The following is a 15,674-nucleotide window of genomic DNA, read 5'->3' as shown; positions in this document are numbered from 1 at the left end:
GCACCAATCAGTGAACCGATGGTTAGATGGAAACAAATGTGACTGGGTGGGTGTGTTTTCTGTCAGATGCAGGTGCTCCTACACAAATTGAGCTTTTACATGTCACTGTCACGAGATCTCATTTTCATTCCCGCAGCCTGACATGTCCCACCTGGCCCGCAAATGGCCACAAAAATAATTCATTTTATGGTTCATGGTAAAGTGGAGCGAGCAGAGTTTGGAGCAAACTGCACGGCTGAAGATATAAAAGGTAAGAGGAAGGACAGTCGTTACAATATATTCACACCATTTCACACGGCTGACTTATTTTCTTTAAAATGTTTAAAAGGAAAGTGTCAAGAAACAATAAAAAGTTATGTATGAATCTCAAGTCTGATAAAAATCAGTGACGTGTAGAAGGACTTGAACTCCATGTGGTGGCGACAGGTCCTCAGGATAAAGAGCTTCATTGTCATTGTCGCCGAAACAAATTGAGCACTAACCAGCCCCTCCAACTAATATTAATCAGCCAGCGAATGGGCAGATTTTATATTAAAACGAGACAATGTGTTCGACTGGACTTTGGATTACTGAATCTGCTCATATTCGCCGATCATCCGTAATGACCTTTATTATGTGACAGACCTGTTCCGAGCGGCAGCAGAGGCGTCACCTCATCACATCGTGAAGCTGTACAAAGCGAACGGCAGCGTGGTGAATATTTCGCCCATGTTGGAGCCCAACAGCCAGGACTCGTACTACCGGCTGGAGGTGGTGGCATCTGACCTCCAGAGTGAGTGGCCTCTCCTGCAGTGGGACCAACATTCGTTCTGTCTTTAGCAATCGTTCCTTGTCATCATCATTTGAGATGCGTTTTTTAATTATTATTTTTTTTAATGATCTCGACAATCTGACAAGCTAGCTTCATAATGATGACTCACAAAAAGTTAGCGATATCGGACTTAAAAACAGAATTCCAGGATAACCCAACCATGCACTACAACCTTCACAGGTCAACTGAATTTGACCTTTTCTAAACTTTTGGGTGAGCATGTCAGACCTTTAAAAAATGTCGGATCTACAATTTAGAAGAGAAGAGCAAATTATGCAAAAATTACTGAAACATTGAGCATTTGGACGTGTACTTTAAAGTTTACATTTGTTCAAATTAAGTTCACCTGTAATTGTTGTAATGAGGTGAAGTGTGGCCGGGCTCGAGTCAACTTGATCTTTATCGAGTCCAAGTCAAGGTCGAGTCATGAAGTCCGAGTCCACTTCAAATCTCAAGATAGAAAAAAAACAAAAACCCTCTCTTTTTGTGAGTAGTGTTTCTTATATGTAGCTGTGCTTCTAAGTGGACAGTAAATTGTGTTTTTCCAAATGCAGGCATCGCGATAACAGCTGATGTGGACAGCATGGAGCACAGGTGAGGCTGTCGCGGAAACAAGCACGAAAAACACAGACAGTCTCACTTCCCTTGGTGTGGGTGGGGGTGTGCGTGTGTGTGTGTGTGGGGGTGTGTGTGCGTGTGTGGCCTCAGGCTGTGTCACCTGGAGACCAAAGTCCAGGAAGAGGGTGGGAAAACTCCAGAAATCATCAGTGACCTTAAGAGTCAAGTGGAGTCTTTCAAGCGAAAGCTTGAGGTTTGTAAACCCGCTCAAAATCGGCGTCGGGTCGAGTCGGCCCACGTGCATCAGAGCTGAAATTTTTGTTCCATGTCAGAGCGTCAAGCACCTGAGCTGGATAGGTCTGTTCAGGGATGAGAGCGCCCAGCAGCTTTCCAAGTTCCCGCCGAAAGCTAAAGGGCCTCAGCTGAAGTTGGAAGAGGAGCACCGGGACGTTCGCAGGAAGTTCCTCAACATGAGGTGACCGATTCGGACTGCTTTCGTTGCGGTTTCTAAATCATATTGAACAAGGTCAAGCACATGTGGAGAAAATTGTTGGCATATTACTGTTGAATAAAAGATCGGAAATATTTTGAAACTGAAAAAAAAAATCTTAATTGACTGAAACTCAATTTATACTCTCGACACTACAGAAGAAACGAGACTAAATTTTGTCATGAAACTTTGAGACAGTTCAGTAACTGCACTTTTGGTTTGAAGAAAGCATGTTCATGATTTTCTGGAGATTCGGGCTCTTCAGAATTGTCTCATGTTTTTTGATCAAATATATTTTTGGGGTGTTTTGGGAATTTTTCCTGTTGGAGCCCCCATGATCTGCATTTGAGACTTTCGTTTTTGACAGTGGGAAGAAAGCACATTTGGCTCCAGAGAGCCTCCAAAGTCTTGCGTTGCCACTCGCCATTGTACCCGTGCAAAGACTTGCTGTGCCAGGTGTAGCAAAGCAATCCGAGAAATTAACCAAGTTGCCCCCCATGTTTCACGGTAGCTCCACTTTTTTTGTTGTTGTGCACGGGGCACAAGCAAAATTGAAGCTACCCTTCGGTAGGAAAAAGGGGAAACCCACAGTTGTCACTGAAATAACTTGGAAATAATTGATTAGACTAGAATTTTCCAAAATGCATTTTGACAAGACAATCAGAAAGCCTCTTGGAATAGCTGGTTCAGAAACTTTTCTTGTACAAAAAAAAAACTTATTGGCAGGTCACATCAGCTTTGTTTACAGACACAAAAAGTGAGGCATACCAAAAACTAATAAAAATAAAACAAAAGAAGCCTGTACTGGGTATGATTATTTTCTTGGGTTACTTCAGTGCTTCTCAAATAGTGGGGTGATGCCAAGGGGGGCCTGGTGACCCTGGGTAACATGCTTTTTTTTCCCGCCATACAAGAACAAAGTGTAATTGCACCTCCACTCCACTAGTTAGCAGTGGCGCTCTTCTTACCCATTGTGCGCAGCGGGGATTAACTCTACGGTGTGGGTTTGTTTTACAATAAAAATGCTTTTATTTATAGTTGCGGTGGAGAGTGGGTGGTGGGGTGGGGGCGCAAATTCTTTTCTTCTTGCTAGGGCGGCGGGGGAGCGTAACAGAAAATAATTATAAAGCACTGGGTTATTTTGTTTCCCCAAATGCAGGTCATGGGTCCTGGATCCGACAGGATCCAGGACCCAAACACAGCTAAAAACAATCGACATAAATTACAGAAATAGTTTTGATTGTAGCTCGCTGCAGGTGATCGAAGAAGTAAGAGAACATCTGAAAACTCCCACTTTTGACAATTGGTGAGTACTAACACACGCTCTCAACATGCACTAGCTCCGCCCCACAACCATTTAATGCGCTTTTGGCAGGCAGTGGGAGGAGCCAGAGATGCTGGTGCTCCTCCAGGTGATGTTCACCGACCTGGACTTCCTAACAGTGTTCCACGTGGAGGTGGACGTCCTACAGAACTTCCTGTTTGAGGTCTACTGCCACTACAACAACATTCCCTTCCATAACTTCCATCACTGCTTCTGCGTCACGCAGATGGTACGACCGTCAATTGTTATTTAGGATCGCATCAATTCACCACGTTGAGTTTTCTTCAGGGCACTTTACAGTCGCACTCGTTGAGCAGTTCAAGAACCGCTTCTCTTATATATAAGCACTTAAGAAAAGGGACTGTACCTCACATGAGTAAGAAATTGGTGATGGAGGCAAGGGGGAAAAACTCAAAGGAAGAAACCTCAGGCCATGTGGTGTGGCCGTCTGTCTCGACCGGCTGGGTTGAGCTGAAAGACAGAGAGTAGCCAGAGACAAAAATCAGGAGAACCAGGACATGAAAATTGGAGTCTTGAAACCGCACTGTGCCGTTGCTCAGATGTACGGGCTCATTTGGCTGACAGACCTGAGGAGCAAGTTGGATCCGATGGACCTCCTGATCATGTTGACCTCCGCTCTGTGCCACGACCTCGACCACCCCGGCTACAGCAACGTCTATCAGGTTGCCTTGCTCCTCTCAGCTTCGCTTTCCTCCTTCTGTGAGATTGTTTTCGACATTTGTGTCTGAATGTGACAGATCAACGCCCAGACCGACCTGGCTCTTCGTTACAATGACATCTCTCCGTTGGAGAACCACCACTGCGCAGTCGCCTTTGGCATCCTGGCCAAGGTTTGTGCATCCTTTTTCCAGCAGCTTGCTCGATTCTATTTTGTCACATCTGTGCAGGAGGAGTCCAACATCCTCAAACATGTGACCACAGAGCAGTACAAACACATTCGAGCAGGAATGATCAGGTCAGTGTCTACCCACGTTTTGGGTGACAGCTGTTTTTAAACTCGCTATTTGACGTTATGATACGTTTCCAGGTGCATTCTGGCCACCGACATGGCGAGACACAACGAAATCCTCAACAAGTTCAAGAGCATCCAGCCCGTGTTTGACTTTAGAAACAAGGATCACAAAGAAGTGGTAAAGAACTTCTTTCTCAAAGACCATTTCTACCGCTGGCATCTAAGTTTTGTCCATATTCTCATTTACGTTATGGCGCTCTATTTTTTTCTTCTTCCGTGTGTAGCTAATGAAGATCATGGTGAAGGTGAGCGACATCTCCAACGAGGCCAGGCCAATGGCGGTGGCAGAGCCCTGGCTGGACTGTCTCCTGCAGGAGTTCTTCAACCAGGTCTGACGCACAAACAGGAAATAGCGCGATGATGCAATCTAAAAAAAAAGTATTCACGTTATTTCACAGAGCCCTGTCGCGACTAAACTAAATCCGAGGACAGCAATTCAAGCTAGATAGCAGCAAAGCACTACTTTTGTCTAAATGGAGCTCCTTTAGCCACTTCAACATAGTTCCTAGGCAACAAAGCACTATTTCTGTCTAAATGAAGCTCCTTGACTCACTTCAGCATAGTTCATTGACATCAGGATGCCGCCTATGTTTTTGTCCAAAAAAAAAGCTCTTGGCGCACAAAAGCAGCAAATAGATGAGTTTTTCAGTACTTGGCGAGTATGTGACGGAACGCTGTACGATGTCTGGCATTGAAATTTGTGTGGTGGACATGTTTGCACTTGCAGGGCGACACGGAAAAACTCAAAGGGCTTCCGGTGACTCCATTTATGGACCGCGACAAAGTGTCCAAACCGTCCTCCCAGACCAGTTTCATTCGCTTTGTCCTGCTGCCGCTCTTCACAGAACTCACAAAGCTCTTTCCGTGTCTGGAGGTACAAATATTCTTTTATCACAAGTTTGCATGACAACCTGTAACCATATTAAGTGTTTTTTTTTTTTGTTTTTTTTTAATGCATTGCCCCATAGCAACACATTGTGGAGCCAGTGAGGCGAGCCCTGGAGTACTACTCGGATCTGGAGCGAGCCACCCAGCAGGAGGCAGCGGCCAGCAAACCCTGACGAGCAAGACGTTAGAAGTTATGTTTTAGCGACGGTGTGTCCAGTAGGTCATGATTACATAATCACACAACCCAAGTGTTTGGCATATTAAAGGTCAGCTAAACATTTTATTCTTGTATTGACTGCATTTACATTTTCTAACTAAAGTGCAAATGTCTGATAAACAGTTTAAATTAATTCAGGTGTCTCCAACTAAATACACAAAATCATATAAATACACATACATTAAATACATAACTTCTCATGGCATTTCAAGACAGGATGTTTAGATCAACATTTACAAATGAGGACTTCAGTGTGACAGAAGGGAGCTGCTGACTAACGGGACATTAAAAAGTGCCTTCTGTTAACTCCTGGTAAACATTTCAGTTCCCTTTGTTTGATTCACGGCACAAATGAAATCCTGCATCTACAGTCGGCAGGGGAGGAGAGTGGGAAGCGTGCACTTTTTGAGTGTCCAGTGTACTTGCAGTGATTAGATACACTAAAGTATTCAAATAATCCGTTAAAACAATTGCAATGATCAGTTAGAGAACCAACAATTCCTCGAGCCTTAAAAGGACACATGCACAGATAAAGTGGTACCTTGACTTACCAGTTCGATTTGTGACTACCCTCGTAACTCAATTGAATTGCACAATGGTGCCTGAAGATAAGAGTTTAGCAATTTTTCCGCGCCTCGTTTGGATGTGTGTGACATGGGCTACAGTCGATTACAGTCATGCAGACAAAAATGAGGAGTTTCACAACTACTCCGACTTAGTTAGCTGCAGAAATATTAGTTAGTCTCCAAGAATGACGGATATATGCCTGTATTATATTCTCTTTTTATGTGTTGCTGCACTTTTTGAGCTCAAATATTTCTTGCTTGAAGCATTACAACACTGCAACAGAGATGTTAGCCTGTCTATGGCGTTTCCCATTCTGTTAGCATTAAGCTATTATATTTTAAGGCAAAGTTATGTGCAATTCTTTTATTTTTCTGTTTAGCTTGTCACTAAACTAAGCTTGGAGTGGCATTAAAAAGCTTGAAGCCTTTCATTTTTCGTCTGCCAAACTGCTACTTTGCAGTTGAATTGAGTTCACAGTCCCCACTTGTATTTTTGCTCACAAGTCAAAGAAAAAAAACTCAGAAGTCAGGTCACTCGTATCTCAAGGCATTTGCTAAACAGTAAATTACGCAAAGCTGGGAAAATGTGGCATTTGCTGCCGCCATTTAGTGGTGGGATATCTGAAGATCGTGTGTACCGTTAACTTTAGCAAGAAAATCAAAGTTGATAAAAAAAATAAAATAACAAAAAAACGCCGCTTATCCTGTACAAACGGAAAAAAAACACAAGCAGGCGTGCTTGTAAGTCAAGGTACGACAGACACGAGCATTCACAGTACAAGCTTATTGTCCCAAAAATGACTCACGCCACGTGGACCATGTTGAGCGACGCGGGGTGGACAGTACACGGCACGCACGTGGATGAGCCCACAAGTTGAGGTTGGCCTGTCCACAAATGGGAGGGGCTTCTCACAGAAGGTCAAGAGGCTAATTGAACATAATGGACTCGGGATCCTGGTTCATCATTTGCGCCATGTGACGAAGAACGTCCTTCTTGGTGATGATGCCGAGCAGACGCCTGGCGAAATGACAATCGAATAAATAAGCAGCCAATTTAAAAAATAAAGAAATAGCGAACATTGTGACGGCGGTTGTGACGTCGCGTCTTACCCGCTACGTGTGACCAGACACTGGCGGAGGCCCAGCTTGCGGAATATGTCCACTACCGTCTCCATGGGGGTGTGGTCAGTGACAGTGAAGGGGCTCAGGTTGAGGATGCGACGCAACTTCAAGGGCTGCGGCGTGCTGGCCGGCAGCTGCGGCGCATCCTCTGTGAAGTACACCACCGAGCTGCTCACCACGCCATCTTGTTTTTGACGGGCATTTTCTGCGGCGAGACACACGACGGGGGATTTAACATTTGTGTCCATTTTGGTTTCTTCCCAGCTTCTTGTCTGATTTTGTCATTTTGGCTTTCTGATGGCCACTTATGGCAACCCTTGAAAATGTACTTTTGTTCATATTTTTTGACCAGTTTACGGGACCTATCAATTTTTTACATACAATATTCGTAAGTCAAGTAGATTCCGAAAGGGTGTTTAATGGCTGACTGCACTCCAACAGAGAAAATTGATGATTAATGTGTTGATGATGGAGAATAATTATTTGATTTAAAGAAGTAAAGGCTCCATCTGCTAACTGTAGAAAGACTAAACTAGTGGAAAGGTGGCACTGAGAAAATATTGACAAAAGTATATGTTTGAGGTTGTTTACAAGGTCTGGTGTAAACACGCGAAAAATTGAAGGGTTCTAAAAATATAAATAGTAGAGATTGCAAACTTCCAACAAGGCCTGAAGGTTATCAACAGTGGAACAACGTCCAGCGTTACCGTGTGCCGACTACCAAAGGACAACCGAGCGGACTCACTGATGGCGAGCGTGAGGTCTCTGCGCTGCACGAAGCCAATGAGCCTCTCCGAATCTCGGGACACAACCACCGGGAAGCCGTTGTAATCTGTGTCTTTGATCAGCATCTCCACGTCCTCCACGGTGGTGGCGTCCTGCGTGAGGACGGCCAGCGGCGGGTCGTTCCGACGGGGCCGCATCACGTCGGCGGCCAGGGTGCGGTGCGTGAACTCGTCTCTGACATCCAAGTACGGGTACCCGTTGAGCTGGATGTGCGATTCGTAGATGCCTTCTTTCCCGAAGGCGTCCGCCACCCACTTGCTGGTGACGGCGGCCGCCATTAGCGGAACGATGTACTCGAGGCCACCGGTCAGTTCGAACATGATGACCACCAAAGACACAGTCATCCTGGTCACGCCGCCTGAAATAACACAATGAATACAAAAGCGTCTCGCCACCTCCCACTATTTTTTTCTGAAACGACTTTAATGACACCAACATGTATGTTTTTGAAATGCTATAGGAAGTCGTAGGAATTGGCGTAAAATCAAACAATTACGGTTCCAATAGGCAAACTCCACACGGAAAACGAGATCCTCCCTTACCCAGACAGGCGGCGGCGCCCACCATGGCGTAGAGTCCCGGAGTGACGCAATCAGCTCCAGGCCGGCACCAGTTTTTGAAGATGATCCAGTCGTGATGGTGGTACGCCATCTGCTCCACTGCGATGCCCACAATTCGCCCGGCGATGGCGCCCACCGCCATGCTGGGAATGAAGAGGCCTGACGGGATCTGGTGACATCACACGTGTCATTAAGGCAGCGTTTTCACAAGAAAGACAGAAAGAATTTGGCAACGGAGGCAAGGCAACAAAATATGTCGCTGGGTTGAGTTCAACTGACCTTCATGCCAAATGTGAAGATGGTGATGACGATCTTGAAGACCAGCGCGAGCGCCAGCTGCCACAGAGCGTTGTAAACACCGGGGCCCGCCGGGCGGTCCGGAATATCGTCCACAGGTCGACTCATGTTGGGGTTGTTGATGTAGTCGCAGAGTTGCGACGACTCTAGCGCACCGCAATCGTTGAAGAGCTCAGAGATGAGCTCGCTGGTGCTGCGCCGGGTGTACGGGTTGGGAAACGCCAGCACGGCGGTGATGGCCGTCACCGCGATGACCTCCAGAACCGGATACTTCCCCAGCTGCGTCGTCTTCCTCCGTCGGCACCAGGCGATGTTGGCGCGGATGAAGAGGGTCCCCCAAAGGCCGCCGAAGACGCCTAACAGGATGAAGGGCACCAGCTCGGCCATGTACCACGGCGTATGGTACTCCACGTAGAACAGCACCAGGCGGCTGTTGCCAAACGGGTTGATGGAGCGTAGCGTGAAAGCAGCAACTAATGCGGCAAAGAAGGAACGCCACAAAGTCTTGAGGGGGAAGTAGTAGCTGACCTGCAGGAGACAGGGAGGAAGTGGATTGGTCTTGGTAAGGGTTCGCAAACTTTATCAGTCCAGGGAGCCCTTAACTCATTTACTGCCATTGACGGATAAAGACGTCAAAGATCCTTTTATTTTATTTTTACTTGTATTAGCCGCATGGTTCAAAATCTAGATAGAAACTTAGCGGCTTATCGTCCGGAAAATACGCTAAGCGTTTTTCACAGGACAGCGACAAAATGCTCCATGACAGAACCTACCTCTTCCAGGCTGAAGAGAACCCCTCCGATGGGTGCACCAAAAGCCACCGAGACGCCGGCGGCCGCTGCAGCTGATAGCACCTGCACGCCCAACAATTCATGTCGTGAGCCGGCGAGTCCCGTCACATCACGAGAGACAAACAACAAGCAAGTACCTCTCGCCGTTTGCCTTCGTTCTTGCTGTACTTGGAGAAGAGGCTGCAGAAGAGGTTCCCGCAGCAGCATGCAACATGGACCAGAGGACCCTCCTTCCCCAAGCTGAGGCCCGACGACACGGCCAGAACAAGCGTGACCGTCTTGATGAGCAGCGTCCATTTCCCCAGGTAACCACGGATGATGAAGCCACTGAGGATGGTCTTGATCTAAAAACGCGTCAGGTCAGTTTTACCTGCACTGATCGTGAAAGCCTGATTCCCCGTTGCAAGCTCACCTCCGGGATTCCTGATCCGCAAGCGTACGGCGCAAACACTCGCACCAGAGACACAGCCAGGAAGGAGAAGGAGAGTGCCCACAGGACGTAGAGCAAGTAGTTTAACACATATGCTCCCGCCCCCTAAAAAGGTCAAACATGACGAATGTAAGTGCCGTACTGATGAGGCGATACCAGCTGAGAGTCTAAATGAACAGCGTATCCATCTGTCTGTCCTATAATGCCCGCCGCCGCCCCCCAGTGGCCGATATGTGCATACAAGAATGAGCAGTGCAATTGAAGGAGGAGGTTTTTCCATTTAATTTTGTCATTACCTTATGTTTTCATAAACTTTAATAGGATAGAGCACTAGATTTTTTGTAACTAAAAACGCATATGTAGTATGTATAGAACGTGGTCCAGGAACGAAGTGAATTTGTATCTCAAAGTACCACAGTATTTATGACATCATAGATACATATGGTGTTCTTCTGACCTCAGAATGACCTGTCATCAACTCCGCCCACTTCTGCCACTGCGGACACTTGTCGCGGTCGTCAAAAGTCGTCTCGTTGGATGTCCAGCAGCACTGCTCGTGACTGTACCAGAAGGCGGACAGACACACACCTTCCTTCAGGTCCGTCATCCAGTCCACCGCCAGGTCGATGACTCCGGCCAACGTTCCTGGATGAGAGATAAGAGCAGACCTGAGGTGAGCCAAATTAATTTTGCGCACGACCCTGAAATGCAAAACATTTGGACGACTCAGGGATCGCAGGGCCGAAGAAGTTGCCTTGTCTTTATTCGCTTGCTGGCCTCCCCAAAATTACGAGGCCCTTACTATGCCCCAATGGTATCATGAATTAATCCAATGGACCAGGAACAGAAGACTTGCTGTGACAGAGTTCACAAGATGTTCCACGTGCTCCTGACAAACCTGAGAGGAGCCCAATGAGCAGCATCACCACCCATCCTGACCAAGCATCCAGCAGGCTCTTGGTCAGCTCCCATATGGACTCTTTACTCTTGCTGGTGATCTTAAAGGCAAAAAAAAACACCAAAAAAAACGTGTGTTTATACAGTTTCAACGGAAATGAAAGGCAGTGGCGCAACAACCAAACATCTCCAGCAACCTTGCGATGGCGGTCAGTATCTCTTGACTTCTCCCGCAGCCAGTCGATGGTGTGGAAGTCTTCATAAGTGGCCACGTCAGGGAAGGGCTCCTCCAGGAAGTCCATCAAGTTGCCAGCTCCGTTCATCTCATCGGTGGGTGTAGCGCTACTCACACCTGTAGATGGCAGCACAGCATGCGACTCTTAGTGGGACAGTCGGACGAGGAGTGCCATAAGAGGTTATAAAGTTAGTAGGATTCTAGAGGCTCGTGACACACATTGGGCCCTTAAAAATAGACATTTAAAACTTGCGTAACTTGTGTGTGTGTGTGTGTTTGTGTGGGTAGGTAGGTAGGTAGGTAGGTAGGTACGTAGATAGATAGATAGATTTTATTTTACTTTTCCATCCTCATCATAAACACAATTTCATCAAGAAAATACAGCAAACACACTGTCATCTTTTTATAAGGGTCCAAAGATTTGCACCCACATCTGTACAATAGGTTTTAAAACGTGTTCCCTTCATTTATATTGTTTTATTTAACTGAGCACATATGATTTTGGCATGTCCCACTCACTGCTTCGCTAATACAGAGTGCAATCAGTGGCTAAATTATACTTAATCTATTTTTGCATGGTTTTACTGTCCACAAGTCATTTGATAAATTGGTCATTTTGGTCATGTCTTTTCTATTTTCATAATCACGGGGCATAACAGTCTGTTTAACTGACAAGCTTGATCAATAGTCTCAGCATTTCTAACAGCTTAGCGATATGAATTTTAATGGAAAATTTTGGTATAAAGACACTTTATGGCGATATTGACATTTAATTCCTCTCAAGTCTCAATGTACGACAGAACTGCGTATCAACAGATGTTTTACATACGATGCAAATTCGAGTGTACTTTTCTAACCGTCACAGTCACCACTGTCAATAATATATTTCCTTTCAATTCTACGTAAACGCAAATTAATTATTTCGTTTACAAATTGTTGTGCATGCATATTTTTTCCCTGTAGAAACTGAGAGGTAGGATACAGCACGGTACCCTAACTCGAACCGTAATTGTACTTTGGACCAGTCTTGCCTGTTTGGGCAATTTATGATTCAACGGCTAAATTGGTTCCAAAAACTGTTAAAGCAAACGTGAGGTTCTAACAATAAATGCATTCGTATTTATAATCAAGCTACCTGCAAATGCATTTTGAAAATTAGTCACACTCGTCAGCTAGCTCTTTAGCATGCTCAATCGCATTACCTTCGGCGGCCTCCATTTTAGAGTCCGTCGGTGCACTCCGGACGAGAATATTACAATTCAGTTATATTTGATTGGATGGGAATCACCGCTGCCATTTGGGGTCCATATGGAGACATAAAAACCGTCAAACCAGTAAACGCTCCAGACTTCCTTGTCCTGGAGCCATCAGCTGCGCTACTATCGCGAGATTTGTATTCAAAGATCGTCTACGTCAACTCAAAAAAAGATGAATCACGCTGCCTAAAAAAGGCAGCTTTAATAATATAGCGCATTTCATACACATCGGAAAAGAAAACACTTAAAAACATTTACTAGCACGACTATCGACATTCAGAAGCAAATACGAGAAAGAAAATTTTCTTACCAAAATTACTAAGAGAATGTGTATTGACATGTAAAAGTAGAAATGAGCTGCAGCCGTTTGATGCTCTTTTGAGGGAGTCCAGTCAGAAGATTGTTACAAGAATCACGTCCACTGGCAAGAAAGACATGGTTAAGCCACTCAAGTAAAAGGGATGTTTCATTGATTGATTTGATGTGATAACTGAAAGTCAGGTCAAAGTCTATCAGCACACCATGATTTCTGACTTGGTCTTTGGTTTCAGAACACAGTGAATTGTTTTCTTCTTGCTAAGTGGGGGGGGGGGCGTAATAGAAAATAATTGAGAAGCACTGCTGTAGACAGTGACACAACACATTAATCGAACTTCTGTTATCTGGGGATATTGATTAATATAGCTGTGTGTCATCTGCACAGACATCAGTTTTCGGATCCAAAAGTAACATATACGGAGTGAACAAAAAGGGTCCAAGGACTAACCCTTGAGGAACTCCACATGTCCTTCCAATGGTCACTCCTTTCATACCAGTAGGACCTGAACCATTTTAGAACGGGTCCATTTCATCTCACCCGCCCCAAAAAACACACATGAAAATATCTATGTAATATAATATTAAAACAAAAAAAAACTTTAGAAATACAATCCTTCAATGTACATGACACAAAATATTTTTATTTGACTAAAAAAAAATACAATTATGCATTATCTTCTTAAAAAGGATAGCTCTAAATGCTAAAATGAAAGACAAAATGCAAGCTAATTTTTTCAATTTAATTCTCGTCAATATCGTTGTGATGAACAACTATGTCTGAAACATTTTCACAGCTTCTTCTCCTCAAATAGCTTCTCCCACGCAGGCATGATATGCTCGTAGATTCTCTCAATCTGCAACACATACACCAAAACCGTAACTTTATAACTTTGGCGCCATGTCATGTTGAGCACCCAGGATCTTCTTCACATGATAGCTAAAACATTTTGATTGACATGATTAAAGTATTGAGAGCTTTGACCTGCTCGGACTTTTTCACTCCATATCTAAAGAGCGTCGCCTGGTGCTCGCTGTTGTGGAACAAAATGTCAAAGGTCACTTCCTGTCCCATCATATCATCGATGGCCTGTTTCACGACACTGTGGAAATCTCTGGCCGGGAAGCAGTCGTCCAACATGTTGTTAACCTAAACAGCACGACAATGTTCTCATTTGTACGTAGAAGCCGTGCTCATAGACCAGGCGGCCAATCACCTTGTACTTCTTCCCCAGCAGCTCGACAGGATCTAATTTGACTTCCGAACGTAGGGCCCGGCCAAAGAGCGGAAGCTTGAAGTCAGAATCTGCAAAGGCACTTGATTCGTAAAATGTAACGAAGTTTAAAAACGAAATGACAAATGTATAGTGGGTGAAAGTGAACATGGAGTCATACATACCGCAGTTCAAATGGCAGGTTTTGTGGTAGAAAAAAATGAGACCAAGCTGAATAATTTGAATACTTTTTATCTACAGCCGGTAAATACCTGTTTTATAATTTGCGTAGCGAGTTAATTGTTTTTTTTTTAACATATATCTTTTAGATCATTCTCATCTGAAGAAAAGCACACTTCACTGCAGGTAGTGTTTTCTTTTGGTGATCAACGGCAGATCGAACTCTTGGAATTCTTGGAAATTTCAACCTTCATTTCATTTAGAGGTGCAAACAATTAATTGATTAAGCAAACAAATCTATTATAAACTTAATCAACTATTTTGAAGAGCAATTAATCAGTTTTTTAGACCTTGCTTGATGTGAAATTGTACATCTCCACTTAATTTCAGCCTCTAAACAGTAAATATTCAATTTCGGTAGTCTTCCGTGAAAACAGACTGCGATTATATTTGTGTGGAATCCAAATAAGACATTTGCAAACATCTGCTTTTACTTAGGAAAACAATTATCAAGATTTGTGAAACTTTTCTGACATTTATGGACCAAACTAGTTACTGAATCATAATCACTCAATCATGAATTCATGTTTTAATTACGAAAAAATTGTTAGTTGGCAGCACTCGTTTCATTTACCATAACATAGTTTCTCTCATGTGTTTGGGATATTTTATTATGGTCCACTAAAACCAGTGCTTCTCAATTCTTTTCTGTTAAGCCCCCCCCAGCAGAAAAAAAAAACAATTTGCGCCCCCCCACCACCACCACCCACTCCCGGCCGCAACTATAAATAATTGCATTTTCGTTGCAAAACAAACCTACACCGAAAGTTAATACTCGTTGCGCACAACGGGCAAGGAGAGCGCCACTGCCAACTGCTGGAGTGGAGGTGCAATTACACTTTATTGTAATACAGCGGGAAAAAGCATGTTCCCCAAGGTCACACGCGCCCCCCCTCAGCATTGCACCACGCCCCTTGTGTTTTTCGTTCAGTTGGACCCTTGCCAAAGTGAAGAAAATTATGAACAGTATTAAATACCGGTTTCCACTAGAAAGAAAAAAACGCAGCAAAGTTCACTCACTGTCTGCAGGGGTTGCTATTTATTTATTACGACTTTTACATCTCATTGTACATCTGCACTATTAAACGCAGCGCCCGCTCTTGAGAAAACCAGGCCAGCCGCTGACTGCATTTCAACCCAGCTTTGAATATGATTGCCATTGCGGCATTCGAACAGGGGTGTGTAGACTTTTTACGTGCATGGTACCTCGAGATGTCAGGTGAGCCACGTAGCGAACGCCATCCCTCTCCCCGTAGTAGATGGCAAAGTGGGAGAAGTACTTGTTCCTTGGATACTCCACGATGTCTCCGGGGAACAGCTTGACGGGGTGAGGTTTCGGCAAAGACTGCATGGACAAGAGACACAAAGGTGTTGTCTATACTGAAGAAAAAAAGCGAGCTTTATGGCTCACCTGGCCCATGACTTCAAGCTGCACGTGTTCTGCTCCAAGCTGAAGTTGCAATGTGACATATGTCACAGTCACAATACGGCAACTCCACCCTGGCCGTGGGACAGCATTTGTTTTTGGCGTCTTCGCGTTGATGTTTTGTGGGCGTTTGTGGGGGACATCCATGGCTGAGTCGTCTTCGCTGCATTAACCTGTGAAGCAGCTGTTTCCTGCTCGCACGGTGGAATGAGGAAGTC

The 15,674-nt window shown here is 44.8% G+C and overlaps 3 protein-coding genes across 3 annotated transcripts; 1 reads left to right on the top strand and 2 right to left on the bottom strand.

Moving 5' to 3' along the window:
- Positions 1-87: 87 nt before the first annotated feature.
- On the top strand, positions 88-5,385 carry LOC148339524 (high affinity cGMP-specific 3',5'-cyclic phosphodiesterase 9A-like). The gene is made up of 14 exons (XM_088290421.1): positions 88-250; positions 623-772; positions 1,366-1,405; positions 1,520-1,622; positions 1,702-1,844; positions 3,106-3,165; positions 3,235-3,412; positions 3,744-3,866; positions 3,942-4,034; positions 4,092-4,159; positions 4,232-4,334; positions 4,441-4,545; positions 4,944-5,090; positions 5,185-5,385. The coding sequence occupies exons 1-14, from the start codon at positions 163-165 to the stop codon at positions 5,275-5,277; spliced, it is 1,494 nt and encodes a 497-aa protein (XP_088146547.1). The 5' UTR covers positions 88-162; the 3' UTR covers positions 5,278-5,385.
- Positions 5,356-12,409, bottom strand: LOC148339523 (H(+)/Cl(-) exchange transporter 4). Its single transcript, XM_088290420.1, has 12 exons — positions 12,208-12,409; positions 10,968-11,122; positions 10,772-10,871; positions 10,331-10,518; positions 9,856-9,978; positions 9,581-9,787; positions 9,426-9,506; positions 8,635-9,180; positions 8,338-8,524; positions 7,755-8,153; positions 6,998-7,214; positions 5,356-6,905 (listed from the first exon to the last, which is right to left on the bottom strand). The coding sequence occupies exons 1-12, from the start codon at positions 12,221-12,223 to the stop codon at positions 6,815-6,817; spliced, it is 2,310 nt and encodes a 769-aa protein (XP_088146546.1). The 5' UTR covers positions 12,224-12,409; the 3' UTR covers positions 5,356-6,814.
- A 784-nt stretch (positions 12,410-13,193) lies between these two features.
- Positions 13,194-15,645, bottom strand: plaat1l (phospholipase A and acyltransferase 1-like). Its single transcript, XM_088291308.1, has 5 exons — positions 15,442-15,645; positions 15,237-15,375; positions 13,794-13,882; positions 13,562-13,726; positions 13,194-13,433 (listed from the first exon to the last, which is right to left on the bottom strand). Exons 1-5 carry the CDS (start codon positions 15,601-15,603, stop codon positions 13,368-13,370), a joined length of 621 nt encoding a protein of 206 aa, XP_088147434.1. The 5' UTR covers positions 15,604-15,645; the 3' UTR covers positions 13,194-13,367.
- Positions 15,646-15,674: the final 29 nt, after the last annotated feature.

This window comes from Idiotropiscis lumnitzeri, chromosome 3 (assembly GCF_059441095.1).
Source record: "Idiotropiscis lumnitzeri isolate Australia: NSW breed Sydney's pygmy pipehorse chromosome 3, RoL_Ilum_1.0, whole genome shotgun sequence".
Lineage (NCBI taxonomy): Eukaryota > Metazoa > Chordata > Actinopteri > Syngnathiformes > Syngnathidae > Idiotropiscis > Idiotropiscis lumnitzeri.
Note: the sequence above shows the minus strand (reverse complement) of the source record. Positions and strands in the feature narration are given on the sequence as shown.